This window comes from Dunckerocampus dactyliophorus, chromosome 3 (assembly GCF_027744805.1).
Source record: "Dunckerocampus dactyliophorus isolate RoL2022-P2 chromosome 3, RoL_Ddac_1.1, whole genome shotgun sequence".
Taxonomy (NCBI): Eukaryota; Metazoa; Chordata; class Actinopteri; order Syngnathiformes; family Syngnathidae; genus Dunckerocampus; species Dunckerocampus dactyliophorus.
Window position 1 is genome coordinate 35,216,518 of NC_072821.1, and position 17,441 is coordinate 35,233,958.

Genomic DNA, 17,441 nt, shown 5'->3' on the forward strand with positions numbered 1-17,441 from the left:
AAGGTTTTGTTTTTCAATCAATGACGCCGTCGTGTGTAGACTTTAATTACTGAGTCCTAGCTCAGTCACAATCATTCACAAGAGCCACACAAACTGTCAGTTGTTCCACATAAAAAAAGCCATTTTCTTTGGAGCTTGTTGCAGACAGTGACACCGTTTATTTCCTGGTGTGAGACAATGTGCACTGGTCAATACTGTAATGCCGCTTGTTGTGGGGAAGGAGAGACTCACGTCGCCGATGCACTTTAATGGCTTTATTAACAGCGGAGAACACTGCAGGACTTTACATCCACGCCAACATAAACACCCTTCCCAACTCTCTCGACACTCACAGCTAGCACTGAGCCTAGCTCTCCTGCTCGGGACGTCGCACCGTCACTTCCCGATGAACTAAAGCTGTAATGACACTCTACCGTATATATAGTAGCATAGCTTTGTTCTGTGGGTGGTGTAGAATAACAAGCCTAGTTGTTCTTTACAACTTTTATCCGCAGTCCCACAGTGCCCTCTACTGGTCAACATGTAACAGTATAATTATATGTATCTGCAAACACAACAAGCTTCTAATCACAGACATGTTAATATGTGCGTGCACAAATTCAAAATGGCCGCCAACCTGTCTATAACAGCCGCCTGCCTATAGCGTCCACTTTTGCCGTTCCCCTTTAGTGGCCGCTATAGACAGGTTTGACTATATTAGGAGGGAAAAACAATGTCATTTTAGTAGCAGAAAGTTCCAATATTAAAGAATAATATTAAATACTTAAATATTAAATCAGCTTTATCGGTGTGACGTCATAATTCTCTCATATCGGCCTGATAATTATGGTGGATTCCTGAAAAATACAACACACAGATTACAGTAAAACTGCACAATTTGGAATCACCTTTTTATTGTAGCCAGCCAAAGGCACACCTGTCTAATCAGGATGTTCATATGCCACACCGGTCAGGTGGATGCATTATTTCAGTAGATTTCGACAGATTGGTGAACAATATTTGAGAGAAATCTGCCATTTGCGTACATACTGTAGTGTTTCATTGATTTTGTTCTTGACTGTAGTAACTGAGAAGCATTTGAACGCAGCCTAGAGATTTATCATGGCAGAAAGTACACAAAGCCTCTAATTTAGTGTTCCTATCCACACGGAAACTTTTCAGGTCAAAAACGCAAAGTATTTGATCATTTCAGTCTTTCATCCACACGGGAACAGCGTTCTGAGCGAACTGAAACGCTATTTCTTTTAAAACGGTTTCCAGAGCGGGTAAATCTGAGAACGCTGGTTTGCGGTGTATTCAGGCAATACCAAAACGATGACGTCACCAACTCGTGGCCGCCTCATTACCGTCACGTGACCGGAACTTAGCTTTGACTACAAACAGACATTAAATAATATCTGAATATTTCGATGGACATGACTCACCCTGGTCGATATCCTCCTCACATTTTGTTGTCTCATACGTCATAATGACTCACTCAAGTAATTTCACTTGAAAAGCAGAAGACGACGGACTTATGCTTAAGCGTTTTTTTCTTCTTCTATGGCCTGGAGTGTCACGTAATTCCGCCTGTTTGTTCACAGCGCCACCGGTAGGTGTGCTTGTGTATTACATCGCTTTCGCTCAGTGATTCGTTCCAGTCTGAATGCAACTATTTACTAATCCGGCACAGTACTAACACAAGCAGCGTGGCTTCAACAGTGCTCATCAAGTGGTTGAATTTATGGGCAACATAAATGCTGAAGCTGTCTCTGAATACGACAGCAGAGGCGACGGGAAGGCCCACACATGTGCCATGAAGAGACGGAGCTTATGGGCTTTATGACAAGCTAATTACAGGCCTGGGAGCGCACTCCTCGGTTAGGAGGGATGGTATTATCATTAGAGCTGAAGAAAAGCCTGGGAGGGATGAGCGTGTTGCTTTGCTCCACAAATGATGGTTCCGTCGTGTAAACGCCATAAGGCAATAAAAAACGCAAGCAGACGTTTACTCTCAGGTGCACGGACGCTCTGCTTCAGCCAAGGTTTTGGGAATGTTCATGGTCCAAAAAGCGGGCAAATAGGAAAATTCTCAACTTCTTTTCATTCATAGAGAAACTGGATCACGTCAAAGAAAAAATGCTTGTAAATATTTAAGACACGAGAAGCGTAGGAAAATGCTTTTATTTCTTTTTACGTGTTTAAAAATGTACTTTATGTGTACAAACACTTGTATTTCTTACACTTAAAAAAAAGGTAGCATTTGCACATTGTGCTTCCACTGGAAACTTGTACAACCACTACGCCTCTCTCTCCTGTGGCACACACCACCAAAGTCAACCTTTTATTGCATAAATGACTTTGGAGCACGTGGCTGCGATGCCAGCAGAGAGAAAAGACAGAAGACGAGCACTAAAATGAGAAAAAGCAAAGTTGTCAAAGCAAAGCAGTCATTCTGAGTGAATTAAGAGCAGAACACAGCATTCAAACAACATGAAGACAACCAACTAAAACCTCATCCTATCGTCAATGGAACTTGTGCTTTTGTCTAAATAGCAGAAACATTCACTTCTTCTGCAAACTGGATGCTACAAACACACACACGCAGGCACACTTCCCAATGAAACTAGAAATAAAATCAATGAAACTAGAACACACATTTCTGTTAAATATTGTAGCCGCACCAGTAAATGCTAATCTCTGCTTGCACACATCCCTCTTTAGAAGTTTGACCTATCTTTTTTTTCCTCCACTAAAATCTACACTATCATTACTGGCTAAAGGAAAAGTGCAGCTTTTTTTTTTGGAATTTTACCCATCATCCACAATCCTTGTGTGAGACACGAACACACGTCTTTCTCTTTTCTGTGCATTCGAAAGCCAAAAAGAGACAGCTAAGAATGCACGTAATGGGACGCACCTATTGCGCCTATAAAGCTTTCTGAAAAAAACGTCAGCAACGCTCCATTTACAAAATATGACCTGCATATTAACCAAGCTACTGCAACATTGTTATTATGATTAGCATTGTTACGCCCAAGAACTACGCTACTGGCGTAGTGACACCTCGCCACACCACACCGGCTAGCTACTAGCCGGATAGCAACCAGCCGGCTAGCGACTTCACCACACACTCGCTCGCAAGGCCTCAGGCCACTAGCGAAAGGTAAGGTTTTTGAGTTTGGAAAAGTTAACGCCTTCTATGTTGTTCTGTGCAATCAATGCGCCCCGGGAAGAAGTTCCGCGAATGCTTAAAATGACCAAAATACTGTAGTATTACATGTTATTATGAATGCAGCTGTTACTACATGCTCACAGCATGGATAGAAAACCATAAAACCTTGTCGTTTTTTTTTTTTTAGAGGGCCTTATAGACGAAACAGGTGTATCCCATTATGTGCAAAGTTAGCTCCCTCATGCCCCTTTTCTCTTTCTAGAACGCACAGAAAAGAAAGACTTCTGTGTTCATGCCTCACATAAGGATTGTGGATGACAGGCAAAATTCTCCCCAAAAAGGGCACACTTTTCCTTGAAAAGGCAAAGTCACATGGTGTCTCGTCTCCAAGGTGATTGAAGCTCATAAACTGCTGAATCCGCACAAAAATATACATTTCATGAGTGACTTTGGTTTAAATAAAACTTCCTGAATGCACAGGTGCACATGTAGCTACAGTGATATGATAATAATAATAATAAAGTATGAAGTATAGCAGGTGTGGAGAAACAACCGTACTAGCATTCATTAAAAAAAAACTACAAACAGAGGTTTATGTATTTAAAAGTAAACAATATAAGTAATTCCTTACATATCTTAAAATAACCTAGATGACCTCGACCAAAGTGTTTGCTTGACGTATTTGTCCACTGTTTTCTTTTCTTGGATATATTTACAACATTCCGTGATTAAAACCCACTCCCATGAATGAATGAAAAAAGTTAATTCTACTCGGTAAACACGAAGCTCACTCAAGGATTCCTTACAGCACACGGTGGAAGGATACTATGTATGTCTGCGCTACACTGGCTGAACGACAAAAAACCTTATCAGTCACCTGAAACGTCAGCGTTGCAGCATTTGTGCAAAAGATTTGCCAAAGACCTCCGTGGCGTCACACCGGCTGCTCGGAGCGTGTGCCCGAATACAGTGCACCTTGCTGGGCCACAGCAAGTGGCTCCCTCCGCTCTAAACCCCGGTTCTGCTGATAGTAGTGATGTGGCAGTAGTCATGATATTTGATTACGACAAATCAGCAGGTTCTTTGTTAAAAGTCCTTCTTACCTCCAGTTGTGCACAAACTACAGATAAATCAAATTTTTTTTAAAAGTAAGATATAAAAAAATACTTCACGTTTATCGGTATCATATCGGTCTTGAGAAGCAGAAAGTTATCAGTTTGAAAAAACAAAAAGATATCGTGCATCTGTAATGCAAATGCAACTTGAGTGGCGGCCACACACCAACAGGCCAAGATGCACTGAAAGACTGAAAAACGCAAAGGTCGTCTATAAGCCAGCTTTGATTTCAACGGCCTCAGCAACTGAAATCAAGAATGTGTGAACATGGATCATGTTGGCGGTGCACCCTCCTTTGCATGACATCATTCTATCACTTTTATAACTTCCATACTTTTTCCAGACTCAGTAAATACTGTAGATGCGTGTCATTAGAGCTGCAACCAATAATCAATGACTCATCGATTATCCAATTAACTGACAACTATTTTGGTATTTGATTGTTTGATTCAAAAACGTAAATATCCTCTGATTTCAGCCTCTCAAATGGGAATATTTTGTGATTGTGAATATCGCAGAGCTATTATCTTTTATGTTTCGGCCAAAATATAAAGATAAGAAAAACATCAGTTTTGACTTTGGAAAACAGCAATGGGCATTTTTGCCTCTTTTCTGACATGTTGCAGACCAAACCACTAACTGTTTGTGTTTGCTTCATATTGATTTGGTCCTTCTAGGGCCTAACCCAATTACTTGATCAATCAAACCAAGGAGCTTCAGATGAATGGACTAAGAATATGTATGTATGAATATGTATGCCATTATGTCAGCATGTCATTTCCTGGAGATTATAGCTAGGTCGTGTAGCTCATACAAAGGCTTGGAGGAGGATAAGAGCTGTTTCCATCTTCTTCCACTTATCTCAGGTCGCAGCCTAACCAGGGAAGCCCAGACTTCCCTCAGCCCGGCTACTTTGTCCAGCTCCCCCCGGCAGATCCTGAGGCGTTCCCAGGCCAGTTGAGAGACGTAGTCTCTCCAACGTGTCCTGGGTCTTCCCCGAGGCCTCCTATCGGTCAGACGTGCCCTGAACACCTCCTCGGGGAGAAGTAGCAGTTCTACTCAGTTTCTCCCAGATGGACAGTGCTTCTCACCTTATCTCTAAAGGGAGAGCCCAGCCACCCTATGGAGGAAACTCATTTCGGCCACGTCTACCCGCCATCTTGTCCTTTCGGTCACTACCCAAAGCTCATGACCATAGGTGAGGGTAGGAACGTAGAGCCACCGGTACATTGAGCGCTTTGCCTTTCGGCTCAGCTCCCTCTTCATCCCGCTCCCTCCCTCGTCCATCTCGCGTTCCATCCTTCCCTCACTCGTGAACAAGACCCTGATGTACTTAAACTCCTCCACTTGGGGCAGGATCTACTCACCGACCTGGAGATGGCACTCCACCCTTTTCAAGGCGAGAATCCAATGGACTCAGACTGTTTTTAAGTTAGTCATAATTTGATCTTTTCAAAAACTGAAGAGTGGTAACAGTCTTGGAAACGTGAGCATTTGTCCAGACCTGGAAATGTGTAAAATCAAATTCAATACTTTTCATGCTTGCGTAGAAACCCTGATATTAGTCATCTTCAGAGAGGCAGCCATCTGCTTTACTAAGGCTACACTTTGTAGCTTGTCTGTTCGTGTTAGCATACAGCTAACTAAGGTGCAAACATATCATTGGGAAAAAGTTATAGTGTAAGATTGTAATGCATTCAGCGTAATATTTACAGTTTTGTTGTAAATCTGGGATGAAATGGTAAATTTCAGAGTGGTGAATGCATCCCAGACAGGGGTCATTCCTGGAGACACAGAAAAGTTGCATGTTGAAACTAGGCCTGTGCATAATTCCAAAGACAATCTGAAGAAGCAAACGTGTGCTACAATCAGTGCTGCAGAGAAGAAAAAACCTGCAACGGTGCACACAAAGTCTAGAGTTCTAGTAAGCTACTTAGGATTACACACCTCAGTCTGCACCGACACACAATATAAGCTTCCTGTTCACATTCAGGCGAGCATCCAGTCAGCCAAGCAAAGCGTCTTCGCGCTCCTGTCCAGTCGGTCTAGTTGTGCTTAGCACGACTCCCTTTCAAGTAGCTTTTCCAGCGCCTCACCACATCCCTGAAGATGGGGGTGTTGTCTATGGATGCCAGCAGCTGGAGCTGGTTAATGTGCGTGGTGTGATAGTCCCAGCGGGCCAAGTTGGGCGCCGTGCCCAACATGAAGTGGCGCAGGTCATAGATGCTCCCTGAGCCGGTGTCAAAGAGCGGCAGCATGGCCTTCAGCGACTCCATACCACGGCTAAACAGCTGCCCCGCCTCCCTGCCGAGCTTCTCGCCGGCTGTCTCGCCCAAGTCATAGAGTCCCAGCAGGGAATAGATGAATCCGTTGAGGACAAAGGAACTGGGCGAGGTGGGATACTCCTCATACCAGTCGTATTTGTTCATAAATACAGCTTTGACCCCGTGCTGCGCTGAAGGAACCTTGTAAGGTCCCACCGCCTTCAGTGCAGCGTTGAGGTAAGCCTGGTCCTTGGTGAGGAGGTAGGCTCTCACCAGGGTGGACATGGCCTGGCCTTGGGCCATGGCCGAGTACCAGCCGGGGTCGAGTGGCCGGAAGCCCTCTCCCAACTTTCGTGTGACCATGATGGGCCACCCGCCCCGTTCGTCCTGGTTGCGCCGCAGCCAGTCGCTGGCCGCAAAGAAGGCAGCCATGTGGGCTGTGGTGGAGATGGTGATGTTGTCAACAAAGCCTCGCCCATGGAGGAGTAATCGCACAACTCGCCTGGGCATGATCTGAGGGAGAAAAATGAAAACTATTACAACCTGCATACTAAGTACAAATGTTGCTCCATGTACCGTATTTTCCACACTAGTGGTCACACTTTCTTTTAATAGTTTGGCTAGTCATGTGACTTGTAGGCAGGTGACGCTTTTTTTATTTTGCCCATCATCCACAATCCTTATGTGAGACATGAACACATCTTTCTCTTTTCTGCAGGTTCTAAAGATATAAAAATAGATGAAAAAGAGGGAGCTAATTAATGCACGTAACGGGACACACCTAAAGCCCGCTATTAAAACATCCCCAAGAACGTTTTATGCTTTTATATTAGGGGTGTCGTGAGATCTGGTTAAAACGTGACAAGATTTCTCGTGACGAAAAAAGCTGTATGGTGAGAACAGGGCAGCCAGAAGCCAGTCAGACTGTGAACTATGGGATGGCTACTATGAATGATAATACAGTAATATGGAAGTAGCACTGTGCAAGGCATTACTGGAAGCTCACATTAAGTGCTTTAGGCACACCTTGCAATCCAACCTACAGTACCTTGGTGTTCACAGCGTCAGCGAGCAACAAGTGGCTGTTTTTTTTCCCCCATCAGAGATGTTCTACATTTGATCAGTTTTACTCAAAGATTTGTCAGATCAGCTCACGTAGACTTTTGGACCTACCTGCACCCTTAGCACTTTCAAGCACCGGTGATCATCGGTTCCATTTCATAACACACCTCATACATACTGTAGAGGAGATCCGTGTTGATAATTTAGCGACATGGTCTCTACGTTTAGCAAGTAAGGGTGCGTATATGAGTGTTTCTTTCTTGTGAGTGAACTCCATCTCCATAATGCTGTGCGATGCATGTCTGAAAGCTGTAAAAAGCCCTGCGCAATGCAACCCAGCCCCTGACCAACAGAGCTAAGAAAGTACAGTTTGGACACAATCATCCGTCGCCTCACTACACCACACCTTACGTACGCATAGGTGTCCAAACTGTGGTGCAGGGGCAGAATAGGTGTGTCCAATTACGTGCACACACTTAGCTGCCTCTTTTTAGCTGTTTTTACATCTTTATAACACACATAAAAGAGAAAGACATGTTCATGTCTCACATAAGGATTGTGGATGATGGATTCAATTCCGGGCCGCACGGTGGTCTAGTGGTTAGCATGTTGGCCAACACAGTAACAGTCTGGAGATCGGGAAGACCTGGGTTCGATTCTCCCTTGGGCATTTCTGTGTGGAGTTTGCATGTTCTCCCCGTGTGCGCGTGGGTTTTCTCCGGGTACTCCGGCTTCCTCCCATATTCCAAAAACATGCAGGTGAGGTTCTACTCTAAATTGTCCATAGGTATGAATGTGAGTGTGAATGGTTGTTTGTCTATATGTACCCTGCGATTGGCTGGCGACCAGTCCAGGGTGTACCCTGCATGTCGCCCGAAGAACATGCTCATGTCTCATGTCATGCCCTGCTACCCTAATGAGGTGAAGTGGTATAGAAAATGGATGGATGGATTCAATTCCAAAGAAAGTGCAGTTTTCCTTGAAGTCACAGGTGTCAAACTCAAGGCCCGGGGCCACATTTGGCCCACCATATTGTTTTATGTGGCCCGCCTGGAAATAACATGTCAAAAAGACACTTTTTAAAAACAATATTGTTTTAGTATTTTTTAACATTATTTTTTATAAATGTATTATTTATTTACCTTTTTATGTCATGTAATTAATTAATTAATTAATTAATTAATTCTGCATGAGAAGCAAAAGGAGGTGATGATGCAACTCTTTGCTAGTAGATTCGGCTTGAGAGCAATTTTAATGCCATAAAAACGGCCACTAGGTGGCAGAAGTGCATCATGAGAGGAAGGAGAAACAAGTCAGGAAGAGGCAGCCCTTGCATAAAGGCAGCTGTTACACTGCATACCACCCAACAAATGACGCATTGTAGGGAAATTTTAACACATGCACACAAGTGCGCGTGCATGTACACACACACATGGTAGTTCAGCTCCAACTCACATGGCTCAGTTCCAAACGTGAAAACTGTAAATAGTTCATGGTGTTATATTTGTAATAAATTGATATGTTGATGTAAAACAACCCCTTTTTTGTGCTGTTTATGTTGATATAGTTGTTTAGATATTTGAGCGGTCACAAAAGCAAAAATATTTGTGTCAAAGTGAAAGTTATGCTTCAAATTTATCTTTCAGAAAAAGCCGTTTTTTCCTTTTCTAGTCGGGAACTGATATTTTCCTGAAACTTACCTATGTTCTACTGCTTATTACTAAAGAACGGAAAAAGGTAGAAACAAACTTTTTTTTCCTGATGAAAGACAGGAGTCTAATCTTTCTTTTAGTAGGTTCCATGCTGATACAGCCTTGACAGATCAGTCAAAATTGTCTAAAATGGCCAGTACTGAATTGGGTTGTCTTTTGAAAAATGGCTGGGATTGAATGAGTTGAATGGACTAAGAATATGTATGTATGAATATGTATGCCATTATGTTAGTCCAAGTAAAAAATCATTTAAAAAACAAATTATTTTAAAAAATGCATTAAGTAAAAAATCATTTCTGTTTTTATGCAATTAATTATGTGATTATTTTTAATATTTTATTAAGTAAAAATAACTTTAAAAACTATTTTTTTAAAATACATTAAGAAAATGCAGAAACGCATCTTGGTCCATCACGCTATATGTAGTCAATCCATAGATCGTTTTCCACTGGAATACAAAAGGTACAAAGATGGGATTGAAAAGAACATTGTGCAGCATCAGTATCACCCCAACCTTAGTGGATTTCACAGCCTTGGTGTTGGACAAACCAACACCTTTCCTGAGGTCTGTGAGCAGGTCGCGTGTCAGGGTGCTCCATATGGTTCGCGGCCCGATGCCGTAGGTGATTTCACGATCTTTGAAGGCGATGAGCTGCGTATTGGTAACATAGTGGATAGCGAACGGCGAGCCTTTCTCTGTCGTGTCAAGGATGACAGTCAAGCTGCCGTTGGAGGTGAACTTGATGTCCAAGCTGAGTATGAAGTCTTTGGTGTTGTCTAGCGAGAGTGATACGCCCTCAGACGACTCTGTAGGGAGATAGTGTGGAAGTGGTTAGAAGCGACATGTTAAAAATGCATGGTGAGAACCTGAAACACAAAAACAGCACATTACTAATATGTTTTCTCTCTTAAGCGTTGGAAAAAAACACCAAAGAATTCAATCGTGCGCGTGAATATTATTCAGTCAGTCACTGTATTGTCCGGTCATTGAATGGACTCATATATTGAATGGCCTCTTATTGGAGCAGGGCTAACTCTTCAGAGGTCACGACTCTGCGGTCTACCTGCACCTCCAAGACTAACAGCACTCTTCACAACTAAATGTAAACATTCTGGACAGAGAAGACATGGACTGAAAGAGGAGTGAGGGAAGCCATCTATGTTAAGGTTGAAAATTGAGATGCACAATATGTTTTTTTTTTTCCCACACTGATATCGATAACTTTTTGCTTCACCTGGAGGTAAGAACGACGTCAACAAATTAGAATTTGACCAACTGTACCTGTTGATTTGTCCTAATCAAATATCATAACATTACTACTACCACATCACTACTATCAGGAGAACCAGAGTATAGAGGGGAGGGAATCACCTGCTGTGGCCCAGCAAAGTGCACTATATTCGGACACATGCTCCGAGCAGCCGGTGTGACACTACGGCGGTCAGGAGAACCGGAGTATAGAGCGGGAGGAGCCACCTGGTGGCCCAGCAAGGTGCACTGTATTCGGGCACACACTCGGAGCAGCCACGGATGTCTCTGGCAAACCTTTTGCATGTTTCCAACATGCTCACCTGCATAGTACGGGTAATCTCACCTCATTAAAGCATAAAAAAAAAGACTGCTAATAAGAGCTATTTTTAATGTGTCATAGTTCCCTCACATTGGCCCAATAATTATCGTGCACCGCTAATATGGCTTATTTCATGTTATTATGTCTACTATATTGGGTAATAGGTGACTATAGGGGTGTTATTTGACGTCTAGGGGGCTCTAATAACATTAAAAAGTATTTAGAAGGTGGTGTTCAGGTTTTCTATGTTCTAGCTACCAAAATATTCCATTTATAAATAAGTAGTCCTACTTGGCAGAAATGAACTTATGATGGTCGGCTTTAGAACCAATTAATCACATTACTGAGCGTATTTTTAAATTATCGGTTATCTGATCTATTTTTAATGTTATCAGATTTATTGTTAAGACGTCATAATTCCCCTATATCGGCCTGATAATTATTGTGCACCCTTATTTAGAAATAATTCAGTTAATTTGTATTTATTTTAAAGACATATGTTCTGTTATATTGTTTAAAAAGGACTGTTTTTGTCTTCTTTTCAATAAAGATATTTCCAAATAGATTTTAGAGCTGTAATCACAGTCAATACAGTGACATTTTTGCATACCGTCAGAATCTCATCCCGGCCTATGCTTAGTCCTGACATGAACATATACTGTATGCATAAGAGCACGGATCATTGGGATCATTTGTCTGCATATTGGGTTTGATTAGAAGCAGACATTATTTTTAAGTGCGTGCATGGCATGCCTGTCACCTTGTAACACGCCATATTCAAGTGCAGAGCAGAAGAGGTAGAATGTGGTCTATATTCCCTAGCCATCCTTTATTGATGGCAGAGTAATCACAGGGCCAGAGTACAAATCCACTTAGTCTGTGCATTGCCTTAAGTAATGGATTTATGAGTGCATTAAAGAGCTGTAGTCTTCCAGACTGTCTCTTTTCTTCCTGGTGACTTCCTTTGTGTGTCTTCTTGGCTAACGCCACGTGTGAAAGCACCATCTCTGCTTGTCAATTGTCCCATTCCCGTCGGCTCATTTTCACTCTGTCCGCTGTCTGGTCGGCTTCGGCAGCTCTTGTGCGAGCCATCATTGCGTTACACAACTCTTCTTTTTAACTCCTGCACTCTTTTGGTCTCATCAACGTTGAAGGGGCCTTGATATGTCAAGTATTTGGGAGTGGTTGAGCTGTGCAGAGTAACAAGGCCAAACGGGAGAATTGCTGGCACTTGAGGGGTTTGAAGTGAATTGACAAAAGGCAACCGGAACAGTCCACATTTAGTCATGTTTCAGGGGAGACTCCAACTGCAGAAAGAAACTTTATGCATTGCCTCAGCATCTTTGGACCACCTGGTACTTCTCTCCCTGGGAATTCTTCCACTTTTTTCATTCCCTCCTGTTCTTTTTAATTAAGCTCAGTGTGCAGTGACTCAAGCTGCCGTGTTTTCCCGAGAGTAGCTTGTCAGTGTGCGTGTGCGCATGAGACATTCCATGTGGTAATAGCACTAAATTATGATAGTAGTTCAAAAGAATGACTCAGGTAGATCTTGGGAACGGTAGGAATAGTCTGGCTTCCTAGCGCTCTCAGGACAGACTGAATTCATTCTCAGGGCATTGAATGGATGGCAACTGGACTGTTGACTGTTGGCCAGGTGGTCTTCGAAGACGTTTGGCCTCTCATCGGAGCAGCTTTCATCAGTTCATGCTCAAAGACTAGGTGGGACAAACACTAGTCAGACTAGACAGGACAGCTCTAGTCTGAGAACTGACCAGATTCAGTGTCTTTGTTGGCCCAGACAGGAATGGTGTCTCTTTTGTGGTGTCAAAGGACGGTCGTTAGGATATAATGGAGTGGGGCCTCTGCCCACCAACGGTGGTCGTTTGGGTGGTATCACCTTCGTTAGTACCCCATTCAGATGGAATGATGGTCATGGACCCACCTGAAACTAAGGTGGCTTTGCCTTGTTTATTTGTTTGCGGCTAAATGATTGAAATGTCTTGGCACTTCAGGTATATAGTGCTATCATACTCGGTGGTAGCATGCTAACTGTTAGCATTTTAGCTAATTTACTCATGTCTGTATGCAAATACATGCATTTCATGATGTAGGGACACGTTAGAATCGTCTTGGCACTTCCCATACTTAGTGCTATCTTGCTAGGTGTAAGCATGCGAACTGTTAACTTGTCAGCATTTTAGTTAATTTACTCATGTCTATGTGCTAAATTATACATGGCATGACTTATAAAGAGCATGTTAGCAAACACTGGGCCAGAGGTTCAAACACATTGCATGCCTATCAAAATTTCCACAGGAACTTACAATTAACAACTTAAAATTGGTTATACACTTAATATTGTAATGAAATCTTTTAGGCAATTGTGTAAAATCATTAAAAATACTAAATGCCAGGTTTTGAAAGCCAAGGACAACATCTGCATCATTTCTGGCTTTGTAAGAACAACTCATTGTTTACAAAAAGGAACACGGGTTGTCAAGGACTGTCGTTATACGCTGCAAAAAACAAGAAATCCTCAGAGTAAAGCTAATAAAGAGTGGAATAGTGGTGGTCTACCTATTATTTTTTACAAATGCATGGATGGAAAATGGTGCAGTGGATACACCTTGGTGTGATTTTTCATGGACAGTGTTGGTGCAGGAATGTGCAGATGGCAAATAGTTGGTTATTATCAGGGGACAGACAATTGATCTACTTGTCAGAGGATTGGAGATGCTGCTCAACGCTGGCGCCCCAGATACAGTAAGGAGGAAAAATGAAGCAGAGAGAAGAGAAGAGAAGGAAATGGAGGGCGGGAGGAGAATGAAAGAGCAAGTCACAGCATTGTATGTACAGTATAGATGGCTTTTATGATGAGACAAGAGACTATGGAGTGTAAACAGGTGGAGCACGCATGATTGCAATACTTAGTAATACAAGAAGCCTTGGCAAGGGGGTGGATAAGACAGATTGAAATGTGCGGCTAGACTAGAGATTAATGGAGAACAAAGAGTGCTGAGAAGAGACTGAGTAATGATGAAAATGCCAAGGTAAGAGAATGATGATTGGGAGTTGAGGTGGGGGGGACGTTTAGCAAGCAGGAAATGAAAAGAAATTGTTGATGATGAGAGGCTGAAAGGGAAAGAAAAAGGAGGAGGAAAGGAAAATTACAGTAGAGACAGCAGCTCAATAGAGGACAACAAGAGAAAATAGCAGGCGCTCCCCACAATAATTACAACCCACAGTATGCTTGGGCTGTGCGATATTCCCCCTATAGCTTCAATATTCAGTCCACTACACACTTACGGAACATTCTTTTGCAAACAATGTCCACTGTATGTCTTCATCTCATCAGAGCTGCCTGCAGCAATACAGACTTTTATTACATAAGGTAGGATATTTCTATATTCAAGGCTTTTTCCAGTAATTACACGTGTATCATTACAGCTGCAACAATTAATGACTATTATCCAATTAATAAACTATTTTGGTATTTGATTCATTGTGTTTTATTTTATATTAGGGGTGCACGCTAATGATCGGACCGGGAATTATGTCAGTGATAAATTCAAAAACATGAAAAATAGCGCAAATAACCCGTACTGTGCGGGTGAGCAAATCAAGTGCTTCTCTTTTTCCCCCTTTTTTCTTTTGTTTTTTCCCCTTTTTTTTACCAAATGCTCCGTGATCAGAGGAAAAAAAAAAACATCTAGCACACAAAAAACCTTATCAGCCACCTGAAAAGCCAGGGCCATGGCATTTGAAAAGTGCAAAAGGTTTGGTCCTCCCCGGCGTCACACCGGCTGCTCGGAGCGTAAATAACTCTATCAAATTGTATGTACATGCATATCAATTTTGTAAATATGGGCCATTATTTTCTTAAAAAATAATATACACTTACAAGTCCCATAGTTTTTGCATGTTTTTGTTTGTTCTCACTTTGTTGGATGGTCCTTGAACGCACCATCTAACTTTCTCCCACGCTGCACAGATAGACTACTATACTGTATTTCTCCTGTTTTCCCTCACTTCGTATTTGCTCCAAAATGCTGATACTATGTGGGAATGCAAAAAGGTAAGATATGATGACGTTATTGAGTGCTAATGTGCATATTTCTTCAGTGCACAACGTCAAGTTAATTCATGCTAGCACGCCGCCTAGCACATCATATAGCGACATAATCTTCTCTCTGAAAAACAAACTCCAGGCTTGTACTGGTGGATGGTGGGTCTGTATTCATGTTCTGCTTTTCGTTTGATGTTGTTACTGTCTTAGTTTTACACAATACATAATAAATAAGATACACTAGATGGCTATAATGTAGGAACCTCTCCTCGTTCCGCGCGAGATTTGTGGGAACACGAGCCGGCCCGTGGGTCAAAAGAGGTTGGTGACTACCCACTAACATTTTGTCCAGTCTCACACGCGACTCGTTACGTTTTAGTCATCAAAGAGCAATGTTTAGCTCATCACCGTCTCGTTTTCGTCATGAAAAAAAGGTTTCGTCAACCAAATAATTTGTTATATAATAATATAATAATGTTGACGGAAACAAGCAAATATGCAAACAACAAGCTTCAGAAGAAAGGACTGACTGCAGGCTTCAGTTAGAACATCTGCAGACAGATTTGTCATTTTGCACAGAGATTACGGTCCCCGACACAGAAGATGGATCATTTTGAAAAGCACCCAAAAACACTGGTTGGGAAACAAGCAGGTACTTTCAAAAATATGGAAGAATAAAACGCAGGCAAAAAATGCCTCAGTGGCTGTTTCCCACTCTTTATCAAATGAAGAAATATTGTCCAGTTGTGATAAAACTGCTATAGCAGCATCCACCCTACTGTGTTTGAGAACTGCCAATGTTTTGCAACATAAATTACACCTATACACTAGCTGCTGCTCACCTGGACCGGCCACAATCACAATCAACTGTTAGGTTCAAACGTTAATACGAGGTGTACACGATAATTATGAAGGGATTATGACATCAAACCATTAACTCAAATAACATAAAAAAAAAGCTCAGATAATCCATCCATTTTCTATACCGCTTCTCCTCATTAGGATCGCGGGGGCATGCTGGAGCCTATCCCAGCTGACTTTGGACGACATGATAATAAAAAAAAAACACTCCAATGAGTTGAGCTCACGCTTACTGTGCGGGTGAGCAAATGAAACGCTCCTTTTTTCTCCTGCCTGTGACTTTAATGGCCTGTCGTAATTTCCCCTGAGCTCACTTGTGAACAAACATTCACTTTCCGAGGAAGACATTTTGTGTGTTAGTTGTACCAAATGCTCGGTGATGGGGGGCGACCCCATCAAGCACACAAAAAGCCTTATCAGCGTTTAAAAAGTGCAGAACTCTGTGGCGTCATACCAGCTGCTCTGAGCGTGTGCCCGAATACAGTGCACCTTACTGGGCCACTCTGGTTCTCCTGATAGTAGTGATGTGGTAGTAGTAATGTCATGATATTTCATTAGGACTAATCAACAACTACTGTTGGTCAAATCCTAATTTGTTCCAGTCCTTCTTACCTCCAGGTGTGCACAAACTACACTTAAACCTAAATAAAAACAAGTAGATATGATTCTGATAACCAATATAGGGCAGCTATAGCGGGAACTCATCTACAACACATAAAGATGAACACAGGCAAACACAGGCCCCGATATCATTGGGGGCTGCACAGTGGTTGAGTGGTTAGCATGCTGGCCACACAGTTTGCATGCTCTTTTTTGTTTTCCTGCGGGTACTGCAGTTTCCTACCACATTCCAAAAACATGTATGTAGGGAATATAAACTGGGCTTAGACCGTCGTGAGACAGGTTAGTTTTAACCTACTGATGTTGTGTTGCTGCAATAGTAATCTTAGTAATCACGCGAATGAAATGACGTCAACGTGAGGAACACTAACAATCCCCACTACCGCCCAATGATTTGCCAAGGACGTATTGCATCAATAAATGTAATGAGTTTTGCATTTAATTAATGGACATTTTATTCACTAACCCATATAGCACACACTCTATGCTGGTAAAATAAGTGTAAAACGTAAAAAAAAAAAAAAAATTGGGGGGGAAAAAAATAGGGGCCCTACTAACCGGAGAATGTTCGTAAACTGAGGCAAAATGTTGGCATACATTTTCAACATTTAACTGAAAAACACGCTAACCAGGTTGTATGCTAACTAAAGTTCCACTGTACTCTTTTTCAGAAAAGCGAGTAGCGACAAATCCAGTAACGACTTGGCACCTTCTTCTTTATTCTTGTCATTTGGAACAAATTACTTTTAGTACACATGGCCCAATTTAATAATAATAATAATAATGATAACAACAACAGCAGCAACATTCCTGGAGTTAAATGTCAGTATTGACAAACAAACATGGAGTACCTTATCAAAAGGGCACACCTGCACAAAAGGTCAGGTGTTTTTAGTGTGAGGCATGGCAATGCAAGTGTTCAGTGATCAGTTGGAAGGCTGGAGGATGGACTTTTGAAGATATGTCAGCCTCCATTACACCTCCCCTTTGTCCTCTATTGCACACGTGCTCATT

At 42.2% G+C, this 17,441-nt stretch overlaps 1 protein-coding gene across 1 annotated transcript in view; it reads right to left on the minus strand.

Moving 5' to 3' along the window:
- Nucleotides 1-1,964: 1,964 nt before the first annotated feature.
- glceb (glucuronic acid epimerase b) overlaps nucleotides 1,965-17,441 on the minus strand; it is a 33,011-nt gene continuing 17,534 nt past the window's right edge. The window contains exons 4-5 of the mRNA XM_054771258.1: nucleotides 9,823-10,115; nucleotides 1,965-7,047 (exon numbers count right to left, since the gene is read on the minus strand). Coding sequence (XP_054627233.1) covers nucleotides 6,316-7,047; nucleotides 9,823-10,115 — 1,025 coding nt within the window. The 3' untranslated portion in view covers nucleotides 1,965-6,315. The remainder of the gene's footprint in view (nucleotides 7,048-9,822; nucleotides 10,116-17,441) is intronic.